This window comes from Euleptes europaea, chromosome 1, assembly GCF_029931775.1.
Source record: "Euleptes europaea isolate rEulEur1 chromosome 1, rEulEur1.hap1, whole genome shotgun sequence".
Lineage (NCBI taxonomy): Eukaryota > Metazoa > Chordata > Lepidosauria > Squamata > Sphaerodactylidae > Euleptes > Euleptes europaea.
In genome coordinates, this window is record NC_079312.1 from 123,512,281 (window position 1) to 123,531,729 (window position 19,449).

General features: G+C 44.3%; 1 protein-coding gene across 1 annotated transcript in view; it reads left to right on the forward strand.

The window, feature by feature from the left end:
• Positions 1–12,593: 12,593 nt before the first annotated feature.
• SEPTIN9 (septin 9) overlaps positions 12,594–19,449 on the forward strand; it is a 207,025-nt gene continuing 200,169 nt past the window's right edge. Inside the window, exon 1 of the mRNA XM_056856047.1 lies at positions 12,594–12,872. Coding sequence (XP_056712025.1) covers positions 12,851–12,872 — 22 coding nt within the window. The 5' untranslated portion in view covers positions 12,594–12,850. The remainder of the gene's footprint in view (positions 12,873–19,449) is intronic.

Below are 19,449 nucleotides of genomic sequence, written 5' to 3' on the forward strand. Positions count from 1 at the left end.
TTACACACACAAGTGTTTAAGGGGTCAGGTACCATTGCAACCTCCAGGTTGTAGCTAGAGATCTCCCACTATTACAACTGATCTCCAGGAGACAAAGATCAGCTCACCTGGAGAAAATGGCTGCTTTGGAAGGTGGGCTCTATGGCATTATGCCCCATTGAAGTCGTTCATTTCCCAACCCGGAGCTGGCAACCCTAGGTTTTTTTAAATCTGTGGGTGTACTTTTCTTACTTCTGATGTCAGTTGTCTTTTCCTCCACTGAATCAGTGCATGACTCCCTTGATTTTTAAGTAGTTCCCATACATCTCCCGCACCCTCAGTTATAACTTATGGAATGGATGTTGTACAATTGAGTTTTTAATTAGAACCTGGGAGACTGTAATGGAAATTATAGACCACAGTTGAAGCAAACATGTATAGCTCGTCTGTATTAAAACTTTAAACTTCAGTTCCTCGCTTTGGGAGGAAGTTTGGAAGAGCTTCCAGTAAGCATAGAAGGGGTTGCAGTTTCATAACATTTGATTTGGGTTAAAGATTAATTGTATAAGCAGTTCAGCAAAACACGCTGCATGTAAAGTCTATGAAAGAAGAAGAAGAGTTGGTTTTTATATGCCAACTTTCTGTGCCTTTTAAGGAAAATCAAACCAGCTTACAATCTTCTTCCCTTCCTCTCCCCACAACAGACCTTGTGAGGTAGGTGAGGCTGAGAGAGTTCAGAGAGAACTGTGACTAGCCCAAGGTCACCCAGCTGGCTTCATGTGGAGGAGTGGGGAAACCAACCCAGTTCATGAGATTAGAGTCCGCTGCTCATGTGGAGGAGTGGAGAATCAAACCCGGTTTTCCAGATTAGAGTCTACCGCTCCTAACCACTACACCACGCTGGCTCTCCTTCTCCTCTATGAAATCCTCCTCCTTGCTGGGTTCCAAGATGGGCATCTACTGAGATTGCTTAGGTATGCCCTGTTTCAAGACAGGAAGCTAGGCTAAATGATTTATTGGCACAATCATCCTAAACAGAGTTATGCCCTCATAAACCCACTGATTTAAATGGATTTAAAGGGTATGACTCTGATTAGGATTACACTTTAGGTTCCACGATATTGTACAAAGATGGATAAGTTTTCACAATATAAAGAACAATGAGGTTTAGTTGTGTCTGATTAATGTTTTGGTGTCCTTTTAGATTATCTCTCCCCCCCCCCAAATAACAATGCACCAGCTGAAAGGCACACAAATGTATTATCAGAATGTCAGCCAATATGTATCTTCTTTGGAATGCAACAGCCTTGGGAGTAAGGCAACTATATTGAGAAGCTCAGAATATTAGACAGAAAGCGTTGCTGTAAGGAGCGTCATTATTCAGGAGAGCTGAGGTGACTTGTTTGACGGCAAGGGACACTGAAAGGTACTGTAAAGACAATTCTGCAAAAACTGAATTATGTAGGGGGAAGCAGTTCAGTCTCTCTCTCTTTTATATTCTACCACTACTGGAAAGTGTCTTACTTGGTGTGTATGCCTCCCCAAGTGAAGGGGAGAAAGAGAGTTGAGTCAAGCAACAAATAAAGATTGTAGCATCTGCACAGGTTTCTCTGGCGCTAGTTTGAGAGCAATGCTGTGTTTCTTTAAGTCATTATTGGTATGTGGCTTATAGAAGTGATGCAGCACTTTCGTTTGCGGGTGACTTCTTATCAGGTGGTACTTTTGGCTTCCATGTGATCTACAGGGTTTTTTTCAGCACCTACCCTTAGGAACAGCTTTCCAGAAGAGGTGCAAAGGGTCTCTCAACTGGTCAGATTCCACAAGCTCTGCAAAGCTGTTCTATTTCATTGAGCCTTTCGATAAATCCTGGAGATCAGCTGCCTTTTTTTCTGTGACAAACCCCCTGATATTGGCCTTTTTTCAGTGGCAAATGGCTGTGATTTGTTGGATTGGTTATATTTTTTCCTGACCACTGCTTAGGAAAATGAGTGGCATTAGATGGTTTATCTATTAAAAAATTGTGCTTATGTTTTGTTGTAAACTGCCTCGGATGACAGAGAGATCGGTATAACTTTTTAAAATGAAATAAGATGAGCATAAAAGAAGTCAGAGATGTCCCTGAATATTTTCAATTTACTTTGTGGCAGAGGTGGGCAGTAAATAGATTGTCCACTGGTGGGTTATTGCCCAGTTTCTCATGGACCACATAGCACCAGCTGGGGATTCCTGCAAAGAATGCTGGATTAGGTGGTCCTAATCTCATGTTGCATGGTCATTCCTATGTTTTTAGGTAAGAGTGCACATTCAGGTCAATGTAACATAGATTACTTGTGCCATACGTGTTAAGAGAGCCTAAGTATGAATTTCTTGTTTTGTAAATTTAAAACATGTTGATAGATCAAAATAATTCTAGCAAAAAAATAAATAAATCAGACTACACAAGAACGTAGCCAACTTTACAGGGCTAGTTACAGTGATGCATTGCTTGGTTTTAAGAGCTGTCAGAACAATGACAATCTAGCATCAGTTTCCAGAGTCCTCAAGCATAAGTCTTCTTAGTTCTGTGGCCACGTGACAGGGATTGAATTTGGGGGTGGGGACCAATGCATGAAGAACATACTGGCAGTGAGTCATAGTCTCTTCCTGCGATAGCAAGGAGCTTACCAGCAGTAAGTTACAGAAGCCAGCAATTCTTCTCCAAAATTAAAAACAACCCTATGAGAGTAATGAAGTATAAATGTTACCAACAGCTACCACAAATGTGAGGTTCAGAATCTAGCACAAACAATCCCCACCATCCATAGGGTTCCTTGAAACCATTATATTATTGCAAATGTAACCAACACATGAAAGGGCTTTTGTAGGTTTGGGATATTTGTACGAAGAAGTAACAAGTCTGTCAGCATTGGACATATATATGTTAGCATTTTCACTCTTCATTTCACACTGGAATATAGTAAAAGGTACAGTAGCATAGTAAAAGCTTCAGTTTATCTGCCTCGTTTTATTTGTCAATGAAGTCTGAAGACCAATCTGGCACACCTGAAATAAACAAGATATGGCTACTGTAATGTTTCTGGGTTCCAAAATAAGAGACCAAAAGAGTGAGTAATTCAAACAGCTTTAATCTAAAGAGCAACTCCAACAGGTTGATGCAAGCGCTCTCATCTATCTGAACTGCCTATGTGAACATGTGACCTTAGGGAAGGTCTTCTAATTAACACACTAGACCAGAGGTTCCCAAACTTTTTGAGTCATGGAGCACTTTTCAGGAGAGAAATTCGTCACGGAGCACAAATTTTCACCTAGCAGCTATATACTAAACTGAACAACAGTAGTATTTTTCTTTCCAGTCTCTTCATGGAGCACTAGAAGATGCTTCGCGTAGCACCAAGTGCTCCTTGGAGCACAGTTTGGGAACGTCTACACTGGACTAACATAAGGGAACATCCTGAAGTTATAGGTTCTATCACAACAGCTACAAATGATATAGAGAGGGTTTTTAAAAAACGTCATTGACACCAGGATGAGACATTTGTAGGACAGAACCCTCAGCCAGTGGGGTTGCCAGCTACAGATTAGGAAATACCTGGAGATTTTGGGGGTGGAGCCTGAGGAGGTTGGGGTTTGGAGAGGGGAGGGACTTAAATGCCACAGTGTCCAATTGCCAAAGTGGCCATTTTCTCCAGGTGAACTGATCTCTGTCACCTAGAGATCAGTTGAAATAGCAGGAGATCTCCAGCCACCACCTGGAGGTTGACAACCTCATCAACAGGGAAAAAGCAGGGTAGACATAGGTTGTCTGACTCTAGACCAGCATAGGCACCTCTACTCTCAGACAAGAACTCTATTCTTGGCCTGCCAGATGGCACTGCTCTCTTACTGTGCAATCTTAAACAGAGTTGTGTGTGTGTGTGTAAAGTGCAAAGTCTGATTAGGAGTCCGCTGCTACAGACCCAGCCTGCCCTGTCTAATTGAACCACCAACAAGACCAGCAGGCTAACTCTTTTACTTCAGTGAGTAACCTGGGCAAATTCCATAACTTTTGTGGAACAATCACTCACCTTTAATAAAGACTCCATCATATATGGGTGGTCAGGGTCAGGTGCCGAAGGACCTGTCAGCATTCTGCATCTTTGCCAAATCTGACAATAATACATTTCTTGGCCCTCGTAGTTCAAGAGACCTTTTAGGCACCCTAGACTTCTCACCCCATAAAAAAAGGCATTTTCCCCAAAACAATACACAAACATTTGATCCCTGTGACTTGCTAAGCAAAATGACCATGGGTGTATTGACATCCCACTTCTACTACTGTTCCTTCTAGAGTTGCCAGGTCCCTCTTCACTACTGGTGGGAAATTTTTTGGCGTATCCTGAGGAGGGCGGGGTTTGGGGAGGGGAGAGACTTCAAAGCCATAGAGTCCAATTGCCAAAGTGGCCATTTTCTCCAGGGGAACTGATCTCTATCGCATGGAGAGCTCGTGTTGCTTTTTGAAGAAAACAACCTAGATAAGACTCTTACTTACCTTGAAAAAGACTTTCCATCTTGGATTTGCTTGTACATACTATCACTGTTGTTTTCACTTGTCTGTAGATGTTACACATTGTTCACAATATATGTTTGCATAGTTTGCTTGTGTATTATTTAAATTAATTGGTTTGAGCCTAGTACTATATTTCCACTACTACCTGGAGGTTGGCAACCCTAGTTCCTTCTCAGCCCTGTGACCTGAGATAACTAAACCATAGATAACTAAAAGTTTCAAAAGGGGAGAAACAGCGGTAGAGAGGGAGACTTCTGGTCACACACAGCTAGGAGCTTACAGGCAAGTTATGTCAGCTTCTCTGCAGTATTCCAGAAACCCCTAATTGTAGCTTGGTCACTGAATAGTGTACCCGCTTCTAAATCTGTCCTCAGACCAGAGCTATTCGTGGCCTTGGGAGCCAAGGCTTTTTCTTCCTGTCTTAGGCTGCATTAAGATTTTGGAGTTGAGGCCAGATAGGAACATTTGGGCATGGGACATCAAATAGTCATCTGCTTGCACTAGAAATTCCCTTTCTGTAACAAAACTCCCCATCAGAGTAAGGTTATCAAAACTAGGGGTTTTTGTTTTTGTTTTTTTGCTTAAAATGCATACCAGGCTCTCAGTGTGTGAGATGAGTAATATCCTGTCCTGACATGTTATGTATGTTCATGTGGGGTGGGGAGATGGACAGAGAAGGGAAAGCATAAATGCACTCTTAGCAGAAAGCAGCACTTGATACATTTTGGAGCCACTAGATACTTAAACAGTATCTGGAAAATTCTTTTATCAGAGGTTAACCTCAATAAACAGAAAGTACGGAACTTCCCCTTCTTCAATTAAAAGTTCCTTTTCCTGCAGGCAACATCCCTCAATTTGTGCAGGATCTTGCGTTAGTGCAGGATGCAGAATAAAACTTCAGTCACCTTCCTGATTTACAACTTTGACTCATGGCTATTCTTGTGGGTAGTCAGGATATTCAGCAAAAAACATCTCAGGAACAGCCATTCAGCCTGGCAGTTAATGAGTTCTTAAAGAGACACATACAACACAGCTGGAGGAACTCAAATTCTGTATACAACAACAGAATACTAGGGCTGGGCTGGAATGTTCACTGCTGTCTCCCACCCCACCGGTTATTATTCTTGCATTCTTTTTGCAAACTTCCATAGACACCAGCTCTCCCGAACTTTCTTTTGTTTGTTTGTTTAGGTTATGTTGAAAATCTTTTTTATAAATCATTTGTGTGTGTGTGTGGGGGTGGTGGAATCTTATATCACTAAGCTCTGGGTTGAGAATTACCTGTAGATTTGGGGGGTGGAGCCAGGGAGGGGTGGGTTTAGGAAAGGGAGGGACTTCAATGGGATATAATGCCATAGAGTTAGGGTTGCCAGGTCCCTCTTCGTCACTGGCGGGAGGTTTTTGGGGAGGGGAGGGACTTCAATGCCATAGAGTCCAATTGGCAAAGTGGCCATTTTTCTCCAGGTGAGCTGATCTCTATTGGCTGGAGATCAGCTGTAATAGCGGGAGATCTCCAGCCACCACCTGGAGGTTATGCAACCAGAAAAAATGGCAATGTGCTGTATTAGCAGGAAGCAAGCAAAAAGAACAGCACTAGGCTCTTATATTCAAAATAGAAATAGAAATATATTATGCTAACAGTATACTACAAATTCACTACAAAAATACTCTTAACTCTATACCTAAGGCACTAAGTATAAGTCACAAGCTAAGTACACTATAACTAGTATACTGTTAGCATAATAATATGTTTCTATTTTGAATATAAGAGCCTAGTACTGTTCTTTTTGCTTACCACCTGGAGGTTGGCAACCCCACTAAGCAAATGCATGTTTGATCCTGACCCCTAAGAAACAAGGGAGAAAAATTCAAAAATTCAGTCACTGATGAATCAAGACAATATTAGTCCAGTACTCAAGCTGCCGAATTGCCCTTTAATTAATTACCCTTTCAATTAACTACAGTTCACCACAATCACTTCATTTATGCCCCAGCCCAGCGGAGGCATTTATGAAGGCGGATTGAAACCATTTTGGGCAAATCCAGTCCCTTGCTTTCCTTTCTCTGCCTTTCTAAAACCAGTATTGTAGTTAAGCAGCAAGGCTTGTAGCCGTGTAGGCTCCCCCAAGTTTGCTACAAGATCAGGAGTTCCATTTAGCAAGCAAGGGGGAAATTGAAAAGAAACTCAAAGTCAAACAACCAGAAGGAACTTTTATTTTTGAATATTCCTTGTGTTCTGCTCCCCAGAGTTCCATGAAACTTGACAGAAAAAGCACAAGAGCAAAGAGAGAATTAATCTCAATCAAGACAGAGCAGGGGAATCCCTATTTATTAATTTTAGAAAAGCAAAAGACAGGTGCCTGACTTTTTTTTTTCTTACCAAGAGGCCAGTTTCAGTTGGCAAAACTATGTGGAAGTGCTACCTCCACTCTGCCTCATATGTCCACAATCCAAAAAATGGGCCTACATTGCTACTCTATTTTTTTAAAACCTGGAAAGATACCATATTGATCTCCCAGCATCTTATCTAGTTACTCTCGTTCTACATGTAACACCAGCGTGGTAGAGTGGTTAAGAGTGGTAGTTGGGAGCAGTGGTCTGTAATCTGGAGAACCAGGTTTGATTCCCCACTCCTCCACATGAGCGGCGGACGCTAATCTGGTTAACTGGGTTGGTTTCCCCCACTCCTACACATGAAGCCAGATGGGTGACCTTGGGCTAGTCACAGTTCTCTTAGAGCTCTCTCAGCCTCACCTACCTCACAGGGGGGGTGTTGTGGGGAGGGGGAGGGAAAGTGATTGTAAACTGGTTTGAGTCTCCCTTAAGTGCTAGAGAAAGTCGGCATATAAAAACCAACTCTTCTCCTTCTCAATTATACATGAAAAGTTGTTACCATTTTTAACAAGAATATGATCCTAGCAAGAGTAACAAGGTTGCAAGAATATGATCCCAGCAAGAGTAACTAGGTTGCAAGGGTATTTTAGTAGAAATGCTACCTATCTCAAGCAGTGAGTTCTTCTGCATTATTGTTCTGCATTATTGCCACAAATTAAAGCGGTCTAGGTGGGAGATTCTTGTGCTCTCGATAGATGATTTCCTACAAAATTTAAAAGTGGGAAGTAGCACCTCAGAAAACATGCACCAAGACTTCTTCTAAGACCTTGGGGAACTGCTACAAATCGGAGTAAATTAGACTGGGCTAAATGAACTCAAGCTGTACACAGCACCTTGGCATATGAATGTGGATTCTGTGTAGATACCACATGTGGTTTTGGGGTTAATAGACTGACAAATGCATCGGAGCCCTTGAAAGCCCTGTGTTCATGCAGGCCATGCATTGCCCATTTATAGGGGATAATCCAAAAATCCAACCTGACACACCCTGTATCTCTGAAAATGAGCAGAATATCAATAGTTGTCTGAGCTTGAGTAGCTGTATAATGGATGCTTTATTTGTCTGCCTTCTGCCAACGTTGCCCTCCTTGTCTTGTAAAGTATTTTTGAGTATGAAAGACAAGCTCTGTCCAAACTAATACTTCTAGCCTTTAATTGGCTTTTGCTTTTCTTCCTGCCTCCACACCCCATCTGAAGGAAAAGATTTCCGAGTCCACAACATGTCTCAGCAAATGATGGTTGGCCCAAACGTTAGGGGAAGCAGACGCGCGGTAAGGATAGAACTACATAATGCATTTAATTCTATGGTTATTACCCCTTCCCATTTTTTAATAGAAAGCAGTTGCTGGGGCTGCTTTAAGGATAAATTGACATAGAGTGAGAGGGTCTGCCAACACTTTCCCTTCGTGTCATTTTTGTGCTGAAAATGTCTTCTGGCCAACTGCTCATCCCTGCTAGGTAAATTGTATAGGAATGTGTATTTTTTCTGCAACACAGATAGCAGTTTGGGGGTGGCAACAATCAGCAGAAAAATTATGGAAAGACAGATATCCCCTCTGCCTTTGCACTCCCTCCCACCACCTTAATTCCTAGCGGCTATTTTATCAGGAAAAAATAATCTCAGAACTACAAAGATTGTGTAGTTCTGCCCTGACTGGCAAATGCATTGAATTGTAGAAGATTAGTGTTAGTTTGTTCAATAATCTTGTAAATTTTGAAAGCAAGAATCTGCAGAGTGCAACCAAAAAGTACAACCTGAACCTCCTAAATGCAGTGGAGGGATGGTTACATGGGAAGGGACTAAGCAAAATTATTGGACTTTGGGCAGTCAATCAACATGAGCGGGCCATTCAAGTGGTCGAGTTTTACACTGAAAAATCTCCTTCCAAAGGCTGCCTGGTAGATGTGTGTGTGTGTGTAAAGTGCCATCAAGTCGAGCCGATTTATGGCAACCCCTTATGGGGTTTTCAAGGCAAGAGACTAAAAGAGGTGGTTTGCCATTGCCTTCCTCTGCGTAGCAACCCTGGTATTCCTCGGTGGTCTCCCAACCAAACACTAATCAGGGTGACCCTGCTTAGCTTCTGAGATCTGATGGGATGGGGCTATACCACCTGGTATATTGGCCCATGCAACATTTATACCTTGAGAGGGCATAGAATAACTGTATGTTGGCATCAGTGATGCTCTACCATCTGGGTTTTAAGACAGAGATCTGCTGCTTTACCTTAAACCATTTCCCATTGTCTAACAGAAAGTATATCCCCTCTTTTTTTTAAAAAAAGTCTTTCATAAAGACCTTCCCCAGCTCTGCCTTCATCTAGAACTGCACATATTCCATTTCTCCTGTTATTGCCGTAGTTCACAGACTTGATTCTGAAAGGCGTGGTAAACCCTATACATAGTTATCTTTCTGTATCATTCACCCTTCGGATTTCAAAGGTTAAAAGCAGAATTTCTTACCAGGTACAGAAAGGCATAGATTCTTTCTTAACTGTCTAATCCTGTGAGATGTCTGGATGGATAGCAGGAACATCCAGAATTATGATGAAAGACATAAATGAAAATATTAGGAGAGGTTCAAGTCATCCTGTGTCAGAGGATGACAGAATCCTATAACTATTCAGCATACAGAAGGGATGATTTACTCTGCAAATGCCTGCTACAGAGTTTCATGCATCTTTGTCTGAAGGAAATTTCTTGGCAGAACTGCAGTGCTCTGATCCCACATGCCACTTCCTGTGCTCACCCACCCCCACCCTGGATTTTCAGTAACTACAAGAATTTAGCAGATATGTGGGGGAAGTACATATAGTTCAGTGCAAGGCTACTACAGAAGCAGTTGTCCAAAGGAACATTTCTTGACAGCTTCGTGATTCATCCGTTCTAATAATTTGGAATGGACATGAATCACCAGATAAATGCAGTCCGGCAGTCTCATGATCTCACACAAAAAGACAAATGCTGTTTGGAAGATGTAGTCACACAGTGTCCAAGATACAATATTATCCCTTCTCAGTCAGCACAGGTCAGGCAGGCTGGAACAGTATTTCTAAATTTGGAGTGCATGTCTTGAGAAGGATGTTCATGGAAGGGCTCGGAAGAAAGCATCCAGAGTAGTAAAGTATCTGGGAAAGCTGTTTATTTAGTAACTCAGTCCTTTTTGACAATCCTTGTGAGGGATACCCCATGCTTTGAAGAAGAAGAAGAGTTGATTTTTATATGCTTACTTTCTCTACCACTTAAGGAAGAATCAAACCGGCTTACAATCAACCTTCCCTTCCCCTCCCCACAACAGACACTCCGTGAGGTAGGTGAGGCTGAAAGAGCTCTAAGAGAGCTGTGACTAGCCCAAGGTCACCCAGCTGGCTTCATGTGTAGGAGTGGGGAAACCAACCGGGTTCGCCAGATCAGAGTCCACCGCTCCAAACCACTGCACCACACTGGCTTTGTAAAATCTCGTTTGCTGTTTCCACCTCTTACTTAGGGATAAAAGTCCTGCCCCATTTTATAGTGTTGTTGCAAGGCTGAAGGAGATAATGTAAGACAAAGGATGAATTAATACCCAGAAGATAATTTCCAGACCTATGACTCTGTGAGTTGGTTTCAGTATTGAGTTCTACCCAAGTGCTTTGTGTAATAACATCTATGGAGATTTCTTTGTTAGGATTAGTCATCAAGATCAATTCAGAGTTTTCTGGTGTGCTTTTTGTCAGCAAGGTCTGGCAGGAATATAATTTCTTATTTATAGCATTTTTCTAAAAAAATTTTAACAGGCATCATAATTTCTGGGTAAGTCCCTGACCTGTCCATCATGGGAAATTTTAAAAAATGGTTGGAGAGGCACTTGTGAACAGAATCCTAGAGCTGAAAGGGACCAAAAAAAAGTTGCCAGGGCAGGGTTTGGGGGGGGATTTCAATACCATAGAGTCCAATTACCAAAGCGGCCATTTCCTCCAGATAATCTGATCTCTATCAGCTGGAGATCAGTTGTAATAGCAGGAGATCTCCAGCTAGTACCTGGAGGTTGGCAATCCTACATCAAGTTCAGATATGTACAACTTTCCCCCTACCAACCCAGCATACTGGCCATATATGGTGGCTTGTCAGATGCTTGACAACCTCCTAGGTGGACCCGTTGGGCAACTATATACAGCTGGTGGACTTTTATAATTAGCTTAGTGAGTCACAAGCTGCACAGCCTTGATGGAATCGAACCATGCGCCCCAAAGGCAGGACTATCCACCCACTAGCCATTCACAGATCCATCTAAACATGATCCATTGCATACTTATGTGTGGGCTCATAGTCCATGGGGAATGTACTATGGCCCACTTCTGTCATGCAGACCACAGATTGATGCTGGCTGTGTTCAGGGCATATGTTGCTTGATAACCTTGGTTGTGCTGAAAGAACTCATCCAGTTGTGGAAAACAGCCTTTAGCAAACCCACCCAAGGCAGAAAACAAACCCCAGTCCCTTCTCTGGAAACCTTTGTCAGGAAAGACCATTCCTTTAATTGTGGTGCCCTTGCCATTTAATTAAACTAGCTGTAATACCTGCCTTTTCTGATGAGCTAACAGTGGTTGCTCCAGCCAGCATGGTGTAGTGGTTTGGAGCGGTGGAGTCTGATCTGGAGAACTGGGTTAGATCCCCCACTCCTCCACATGAGCGGCGAAGGCTAATCTGGTGAACTGAAATTGTTGCCCCATTCCTACACACGAAGCCAGCTGGGTGACCTTGGGTTAGTCACAGCTCTCTCAGCCTCACCTACCTCACAGGGTGTCTGTTGTGGGGAGGGGAAGGGAAGGTGATTGCAAGCCGGTTTGATTCTTCCTTAAGGGGTAGAGAAAGTTGGCATATAAAAACCCACTCTTCTTCTTCTATTTTCCACAGTAGATGCCCTGCCGGGACAGACCTCATCACCTTGAGGTTTTGACAAGACCTTTTTTTAAAATGTTCAGCCTTACTGTGAACTGGGGTGACACTACACACATTTCCTTCCGCTGGCAAAGGAAGTTCTGTTGCCTGTCGCTGACAGGCCAGCTATGGAAGCCCCTTCTGTCCTGGCCCTATGTGCTCGGAGAAGGTCCAGCAGGCAGCTTCTCAATGCCAAGGCAACTCTGTGGCTCCTTGCCAAGGCTGAATAGAAGCCTTTCCGCTGGAGTGAGCAAACATGTGCTGTAATCCTTCCTGGTAGCAGACAGCCTGTGCTTCTCCTTCTCTCTCATTCTCTCTCTCTCTCTCTTTCTTTCTCTGTGTGTGTTTCTCTCCACCGAGGAGTGAAGTCAGCCTTCATCAGCAGGCTAGTTTACACACAAATTGATTAAAAAAAAAACCTCATACCAGGCTGGCTGGAGGAACAAGCAGGGTTCTGGAGCTGTGAAATGTTTTTAGCCAAAAAAGTGAGTAGGGGAGGAGGAAACGGCAGCAAAATTAAGCATGGAGAGACTTCATAGCAGCTGGATGAGTTGCTTGCTTTTTTCCAAGAAGCCAAGCTGCTGAACATCTCCTGGCTAATATTAAATGACAACTCAAGAGAGCAGCGTTGTCCTGGAAATGTGTGTGCTGTGTCTTTAAGACTGTCTTGCGGGTAAATTGGGTCTCTCAGTAGCCCTGCACGTGGCAAAAGAAAAAAAAATTTAAGAGAGAGAGGGGGGTGGAAAGAAATCACGCTGAATTTCTTTTTTTTCTGGGTCATGCCTTTGGCACCCTCTTTATTTCTCTCTCTTTACTTCAATGAGACAAAGCTACTTCAGTTTGGAGCACAAACATATGATCAGCACATGGAAATGTGGTAATCTGGATGCAGGCATGATTGCAACCGATTGAAGAAATTAAACTAAAAAGCCTTTCTGGAGAGGAGAGAAAGGCTGCAGGCAGCGGGGTTAAGTCCAATTTGGGACACTCGGATGCTAAAAATATCATATAGTCATGGAGAGGGACCGGATAACAGGTGAGTGATGGAGTCATTTTGTATGGCATATGTATATTTATCTGTTTTCTGTCTTTCTTCTCTCTCCCACCCATCCACCCTTCTAGTTCCAGCTTTCTTGGGAAAAGATCAGCAAAGCTCTGATTTCACTTCAGCCTCCCCTAACTTTCATTACTTTTGCTCTGTCTTTCCCCTCACTGTTTCATGGTCTCTCCACACATATGTTATTGCAACAGAAGTATCCAGGGTCAAAACAGTTTTCTGAATCTGGATTTCATTTGATTATTTTCCTCCCTCCTCCCTCCTTTTTTTTTTTTTTTTTTGAGTCTTCAAGAGAAGGGGATGAATACTGAGCCTGTTAGCTGTGGACCAGGGTGGTGATGGGGTGCCTGGGAGGGGGTGGGGAAGAGAGGGAGAGCCTCTCCCCATTCTTGGCTTGAGGATGCTTTTATATTCTGGAAATTGGCTGCTTTATAGTTTGTTTGCCTGTGTGTTGTGGTTTAGCTCTCTATTTCATGCCAAAATTTGTGCGAAAGGCAGGAGCTTTCACCCTCTCTTGTCCTTTAGAACTGTTTGTATGGTTGCACTGAGAATTGGCTACAGGGCAAGGGTCTTCTCATTGCTAGGGTAAGGTGTCTTGAGTGCATGCGTATTCCCTGTATAGTACTACAACTCTAGAGAATGGGGTGAATTGTGCTGCTGCAGGTATTCTTTTTCAAATACATTACAGACAGGTGACACATTGGCAAAGAGAATATTATGCTGGAGATACGAGTTAACATTTAATGTGTCATTGGACTTCTGCTAATGGCGCAAGTCAGACGAGTGTCTGTCATCATCCAAAATTACGGTCGGTTAGCTTCAAGAAGGGAAGTGATTGCCAAATATAAGGATGTACCATCACAAAGATATATGTATGGTGACCCAAGCTATTGACCCAAGCTGAGCCAAGCCTCATAACCAACTTCTAAATTATTTTGGTGCATTTCCAATGGCTATCCATTCCAAATTAGGGGATGGGCTGTGGCTCAGTGGTAGAGCATCTGCTTGGCACACAGAAGGTCCCAGATTCAATCCCCGGCATCTCCAGTTAAAGGGACTGGGCAGGTAGGTGATGTGAAAGACCTCTGCTTGAGACCCTGGAGAGCCGCTGCCAGTTTGAGTAGACAATATTGACTTGGATGGACTGAGGATCTGATTCAGTACAAGGCAGCTTCATGTGTTCATGTGCTCAAAACTGGTGGGAGACTGCTACATAGTATGACACTCATAGATTTTTGTTGTTATAGGTTATACCAGTTCATACTTTCCTTGTTATCTGTTAAAAATGGTGGCAAAGCATTGAAAATGTTTATTCTGTAGGGGACAAAGGAATCTGTAGTATATCATAGTGGTTATGGGAATGCATAATAAACCAAGAGGCTCTCCGCTCTGGTCAGGGAGCAAGTAATTGGAGGAAAACTATTGATTCATTTAGCACCTTTTTAGTCCTGTTCTTCCTCAAAGGATCTCAGGGTAGCATACATGGTTTTCCCCTCCTCCATTTTATCCTCCCAACAACCCACTGAGGCTGTGAGAGACCAGCTGCTCCAAAGCCACCACGTGGTCTCCATGGCTGAGCAGGGATTCGAACCGGGGTTTTCCTTAGTCCTAGTCCAACACTCTAACCGCTACACTAAGTAGCTGTAGACATCCCCCACCCATCTGAATGTGGGGGTAATAATGCTGACTTGCCTTCCAGAGTGGTTGAAAGGATTTCGGAGGAAATGTATATGCAGTGCTTTGAGTATTAATTCATATAGGCTCTTTTTTTATTATGTAACGTTGCCCTGAATTTTCAGGACAGGATGTAACTGAATGCACAAAGCCTCTCTAATCACGTCCCTCAAGAATACATCGGAAGACTGAATGTTCATATTTAGCTGGGAATAAACTAGTCTGAGGCTAGTGCGTGACCCGCACTTGCCACCGAGAAAATGTGTGGCCCTGAAACGGCCTGCAGTTTAGCGGCATCGGCTGGCTGTTTCCTCAACGTGTTTGTAACGAAACGGCTGTGGAAAAAGCTGTTGCCTCGTGGAGACTAGAAGGCTGCGGGCCTCCTGATGTGTCTCTGTCTCAAACAACTTTTTTGTTTTAGGTAGCGGATGACTGGGATGAGGAACAAGCTGCCTCTCTCTAGCCCTGAAGCGTGCCTCTGTTCCTGGGTTTTGTTAGCTGGCACAGGAAGAAGCCCTGGTCGGGAAGTGCAGTGAGCTGTGCAGCTCTCCTGGGCGTTCCTGGCTTTGGCTGTTGGGAATTCACATTGGAAGCAAAACCACAAGTTCTAGAGAAAAACCACCATGGGAGGGTGGAGCAGGGCAGCGGCTAAGGAAAACCGAACTCAGCCCTGGTCTAATCTGGGCCCTGTTGTCCAGCAGCAGCGTTTGAGTTCACACCCACCTATCCTGGCATCAGGGGCCAGCTGTGGGAGCTTTTGGAATACTCTAGAACCATTCCTGCACTGAGCGTTCCTGCTCTTTTCGCCTCATGCGTTTATTTATTTTTTATTATTATTTATACCTTCTCCACATCTCTAAAAGTGTCGAGCTCGCGTCAGTGCAGCGTTCTCAACCGTCAATCCTCTCAGAAGAGGAAAGGAAAATTGACGGCGGCAACCGCAAAAACCCACAGTGTCCAGAGCAGGGGTGTCAAACATAAGGCCCGCGAGCCAGCTGAGAGCTTTTATCCAGCCCGCGAGCCATCTGAGGCAGCCACACACACCCCAGTCCTGATCTGGGCCGGCGAGCCTGCTGCAGGCTTGTCAGCTGAAGCAGCTGCCCTCCCACCCTCGAACTGGGCTGGGGAGCCCACAGCCGGCTCGCCACCACCCCCAGTCCTGATATGGGCTGGGGAGCCAGCTGCGGGCTCAACAGCCAAGGCAGAAACCCACCCATCCTGGCTCTGGGCTGGCGAGGCGAGGCCCGGCCTAACCAGATGGCATTTATGTCATACCCGGCCCTCATAACACATGAGTTCGACACCCCTGGTTTAGAGCAGGGCTTCTTAAACTTTTCCCACTCGCGACCCCTTTTCGCCCGAGAAATTTTTACACGACCCCAGGTATATAGGTATATAAAATAGGTACACAAATCAAACGTTTACTGATAATAAATCATAAAGAAATGTATTTTAAAACTATTCTGTGGTACGCATATAATTTTACCATGTGCTGTAGCCAAATTTTTCGCGACCCCCACATTTAGTTACGCAACCCCATATGGGGTCGCAACCCACAGTTTAAGAAGCTTTGGTCTAGAGGAACAAAGTGGCTTCAGCTGACATCTAAATCTTAATATGTTTTGTGGCAGATGAATTTCTTTTGGGGGAGAATTCCAAAGATGCTGTGTAGCAGAAAGGAAACTCTGGTGCTCACACGTCTAATTTCAGAAGGTGACCACAGGATCTCTGATGATATCTTAGTTAAGGGGCAAGCTCATGTGGGAACGGGCACTCCTCAGGCAGGGCTGGTCTATACACATATAGGTTATTTTGAGACACCAGAAGTATCATGATGGATGCCTGGGCAGTGTCTAGCACGTCTTCTCCTGGAAGACAACAATTGTGTAACCTTGGTGGAACCCTCAGTACCTCAGCCCAACAGGGTGAAGGGGCAGAGCCCTGCAGTAAACACTATGTTAGTTCACAGTATACCACTATTCCGACAAATCTGCTGCTGCCAAGCAATGAATCCACGAATGACAGGAGGTCTACACAGCATTTAACCCAGTTCAGAATCCAGTTGCGACACAGTCACAAAGCAAAAAGTTAAAGTGCAAATCTCAAGCAACTGAGCTCAGCTTGCGCAGCCAGCCAGATGCATAATGCACATGTGTGTCACACATTAATAAGAAATGGTTATGTATGCTGAGCTCATTTCCACATGCCTCCCTCTCCCATAATATATTTGCACTCAGTAAATGTATGCATGAAACAACAACAAATAATAAATAAGTGTATAAAAGTGGGGTAATGTTTGGCAGGGATTATGTCACCATTGTAAAATAAAAACCCTCTTCTGACATCCCACTTAAAACCAGAAAAACTGGACAAGCCTGATGAAATTTGGCTGGTTGGCAACTGCAGCAATGTCTGGATTCCATCACTATCCCACCAGTTCTTTCCCTTTTTCAGAGCCTCCTCTGAGAATTGAGTATTCATGCACAATAGCCATACCTGCTATTAACTGAATGCACTTTGCATTTCCTCTTCTCCTTCCCAATAGAAAGAGCACTGGGGGCCAATTCAGCCAATTTGCCAGAATGCACAATTGGCGAAGCATAAATAAGGCATACATTTTGCCATTTTCGAAACAGAGGGAACAAAATGGAAGTTGATGGTGTGTATGTGTGTGTCTGTGAAGGGAGATAATGAAAGGACATAGCAGTCATGCCTCTCATGATACTGTCACAATATCTGATTTTTATGGGGGTTCTGTGGTAATTCACTGCACAAGGGGTTTGATGTGGTTATCTGATCTAGATGGCGTTTTCTGGTATTCTGCTTCTGTGTTTTGTTTGTGGCTTTGCTTTGATACTTAAATAACAGGATTAAACTAGGGGACAGTTCACATATGGCTTCAGCCTATTCATTCTTCACATTCTTCCTCAGAGTCAGTGTGGTGAAGTAGTTTGTGTGTCAGATTAGGCCTGGCACAATGTGGGTTCAAATCTCTACTCAGCCACAAAACCTACAAGGTGACTTTGAGCCAATAACCGAAAACACAGAGTTGCTTTGGGGATAAAATGGCGGAGGGGGGAACCACAGAGACTGCCTTGAACTCTTGGAGACAAGGCAGAAGTCAAATGCAATGGAGAGACAGGTGGCGTTTCAGAGGAGTGGGTCTCAAACCTGAGTGCTCCGATGCCAACCCCTTGCAAACTGCCATGTGTCGTGCCAGTGCTTCACATCTAGGTCCACCAATCCAAATGCAGCTGGGGTTGCCAGCTCCGGGTTGGGAAATACCTGGAGAATTTTGGGACAGCACTGAGGAAGGCAGGGTTTGGGGGGGGGGGACTTCAATGCCATAGAGTCCAATTGCCAAAGCAGCCATCTTCTCCAGGTGAATTGATCTCTATCGGCTGGAGATCAGCTGTACTAGCAGGAGATCTCCAGCTAGTACCTGGAGGTTGGCAACCCTAAATGCAGCCCATCAGAGGTGCAAGTCTCCTGTGTTTGCTGCCTGCCTGAGACTTTAAAAACAAGGAGGTTGTCGAGCATCTGACAGGCTCCAGGACATGGCAGAGCTGTCTTCAGCTTAGTGAGGTCAAAGTTGTGCAGGCCCTTTGTGTATAAACCCGTAGGAGTGTTCCATCTGCAATTGGACTACCCCACCCTTTTTCCTGCAGCTGATGGATCATATGAGTGAGGCGTCTTCATGCACAGGATTTAGGCATATATGGTGTGAGTGCGCACAAACCCAAAGTTCATTCCAGTCCGCAGCCAGCAACCCCCTAGGAGGAACAAGAAGGCAGGGGCAGGTGTGTTGGTGTTGCGCCTACATGACGTCACTTTCCCTATAGCCAGAGACCTGACCATCCTAATCCCACTGTGCGTAGCCATGAGTGGAAACTGTTAATTTTTTTTTAAAAAAGAGTATTATGTGACCCAGAGTGGTGTTGTGGTTAGTGTGTTGGACTGCAACTTTGATGACCTGAGTTCAAATCCCATCCTGCCACATAGTTTGAGGGAGAGCCTTGAGCCAGTCATTCTTTCTCAGCCTACTTACGACACAGGAGCCATTTCCACACATGTTGCCTGCCCTGGATTCAATGTTATTGGGAAGCAGGTTTTTTCCTGGTTCCCCACATCTCCTGGGTAGGGTTGTGCAAAAAAAAAAAAAAATTCCTGGTAGATTTCAGGTTCGGGTTTATTGGGCCCGATCTTTTTTGGTAAGCCCGGAATAAGCCGGATACCCATACTGGTAATTTTGTATTTTGGCTTTATTTCTGAGTTTATCGAAAAATTAGGGCCCATTATATTCTATAGGAATTTCGGGTTTATTTTGGGTTCGGGTATATTGATATGTACAACCCTACTCCTGGGGTTTCCACTGTGTTTCTCTGATCTTTCTCAAACCTGTTTTATTGCAAAATTTTGGACAAGATCATAATACAGGCTGGGTGGCCATTATGCAGGTGGGAAAATCTGGATTGCCCTACCCACAAGGCAGCCATTTTTCCTGACACTCTTCCTGCAGTGGCCATTTCTTCCCCTTGTCATGACCCCACTGACCAGTTCAGCCACTCAGATTCAGAGTCCTCAGAGGAAGAGCCTGAGGAGCCAAGGCCACCAGCCAAGGAGAACCAGCAGGACCAGGGAGAGCCTAACATGGCCGCGGCACCGACTGACAGGGGTCCAGCAGGCCCAGAAGCCGTCCTGCCTGGGCCTGCACTGGAGGCCTTGCCACCAGCCCCTGAAGTAGTCACCGGGGAAGGCTCCGCTGGGCAGAACCCAGGCCCATACTCCCCCAGGGGAAACTCTCACTCTGCAGGAACGGTGAAGGCGGAGGGCCCAGGCCGAGGTTGCCCAAAGGAAGAAAAGTGCCTCAACTGGCCGTATG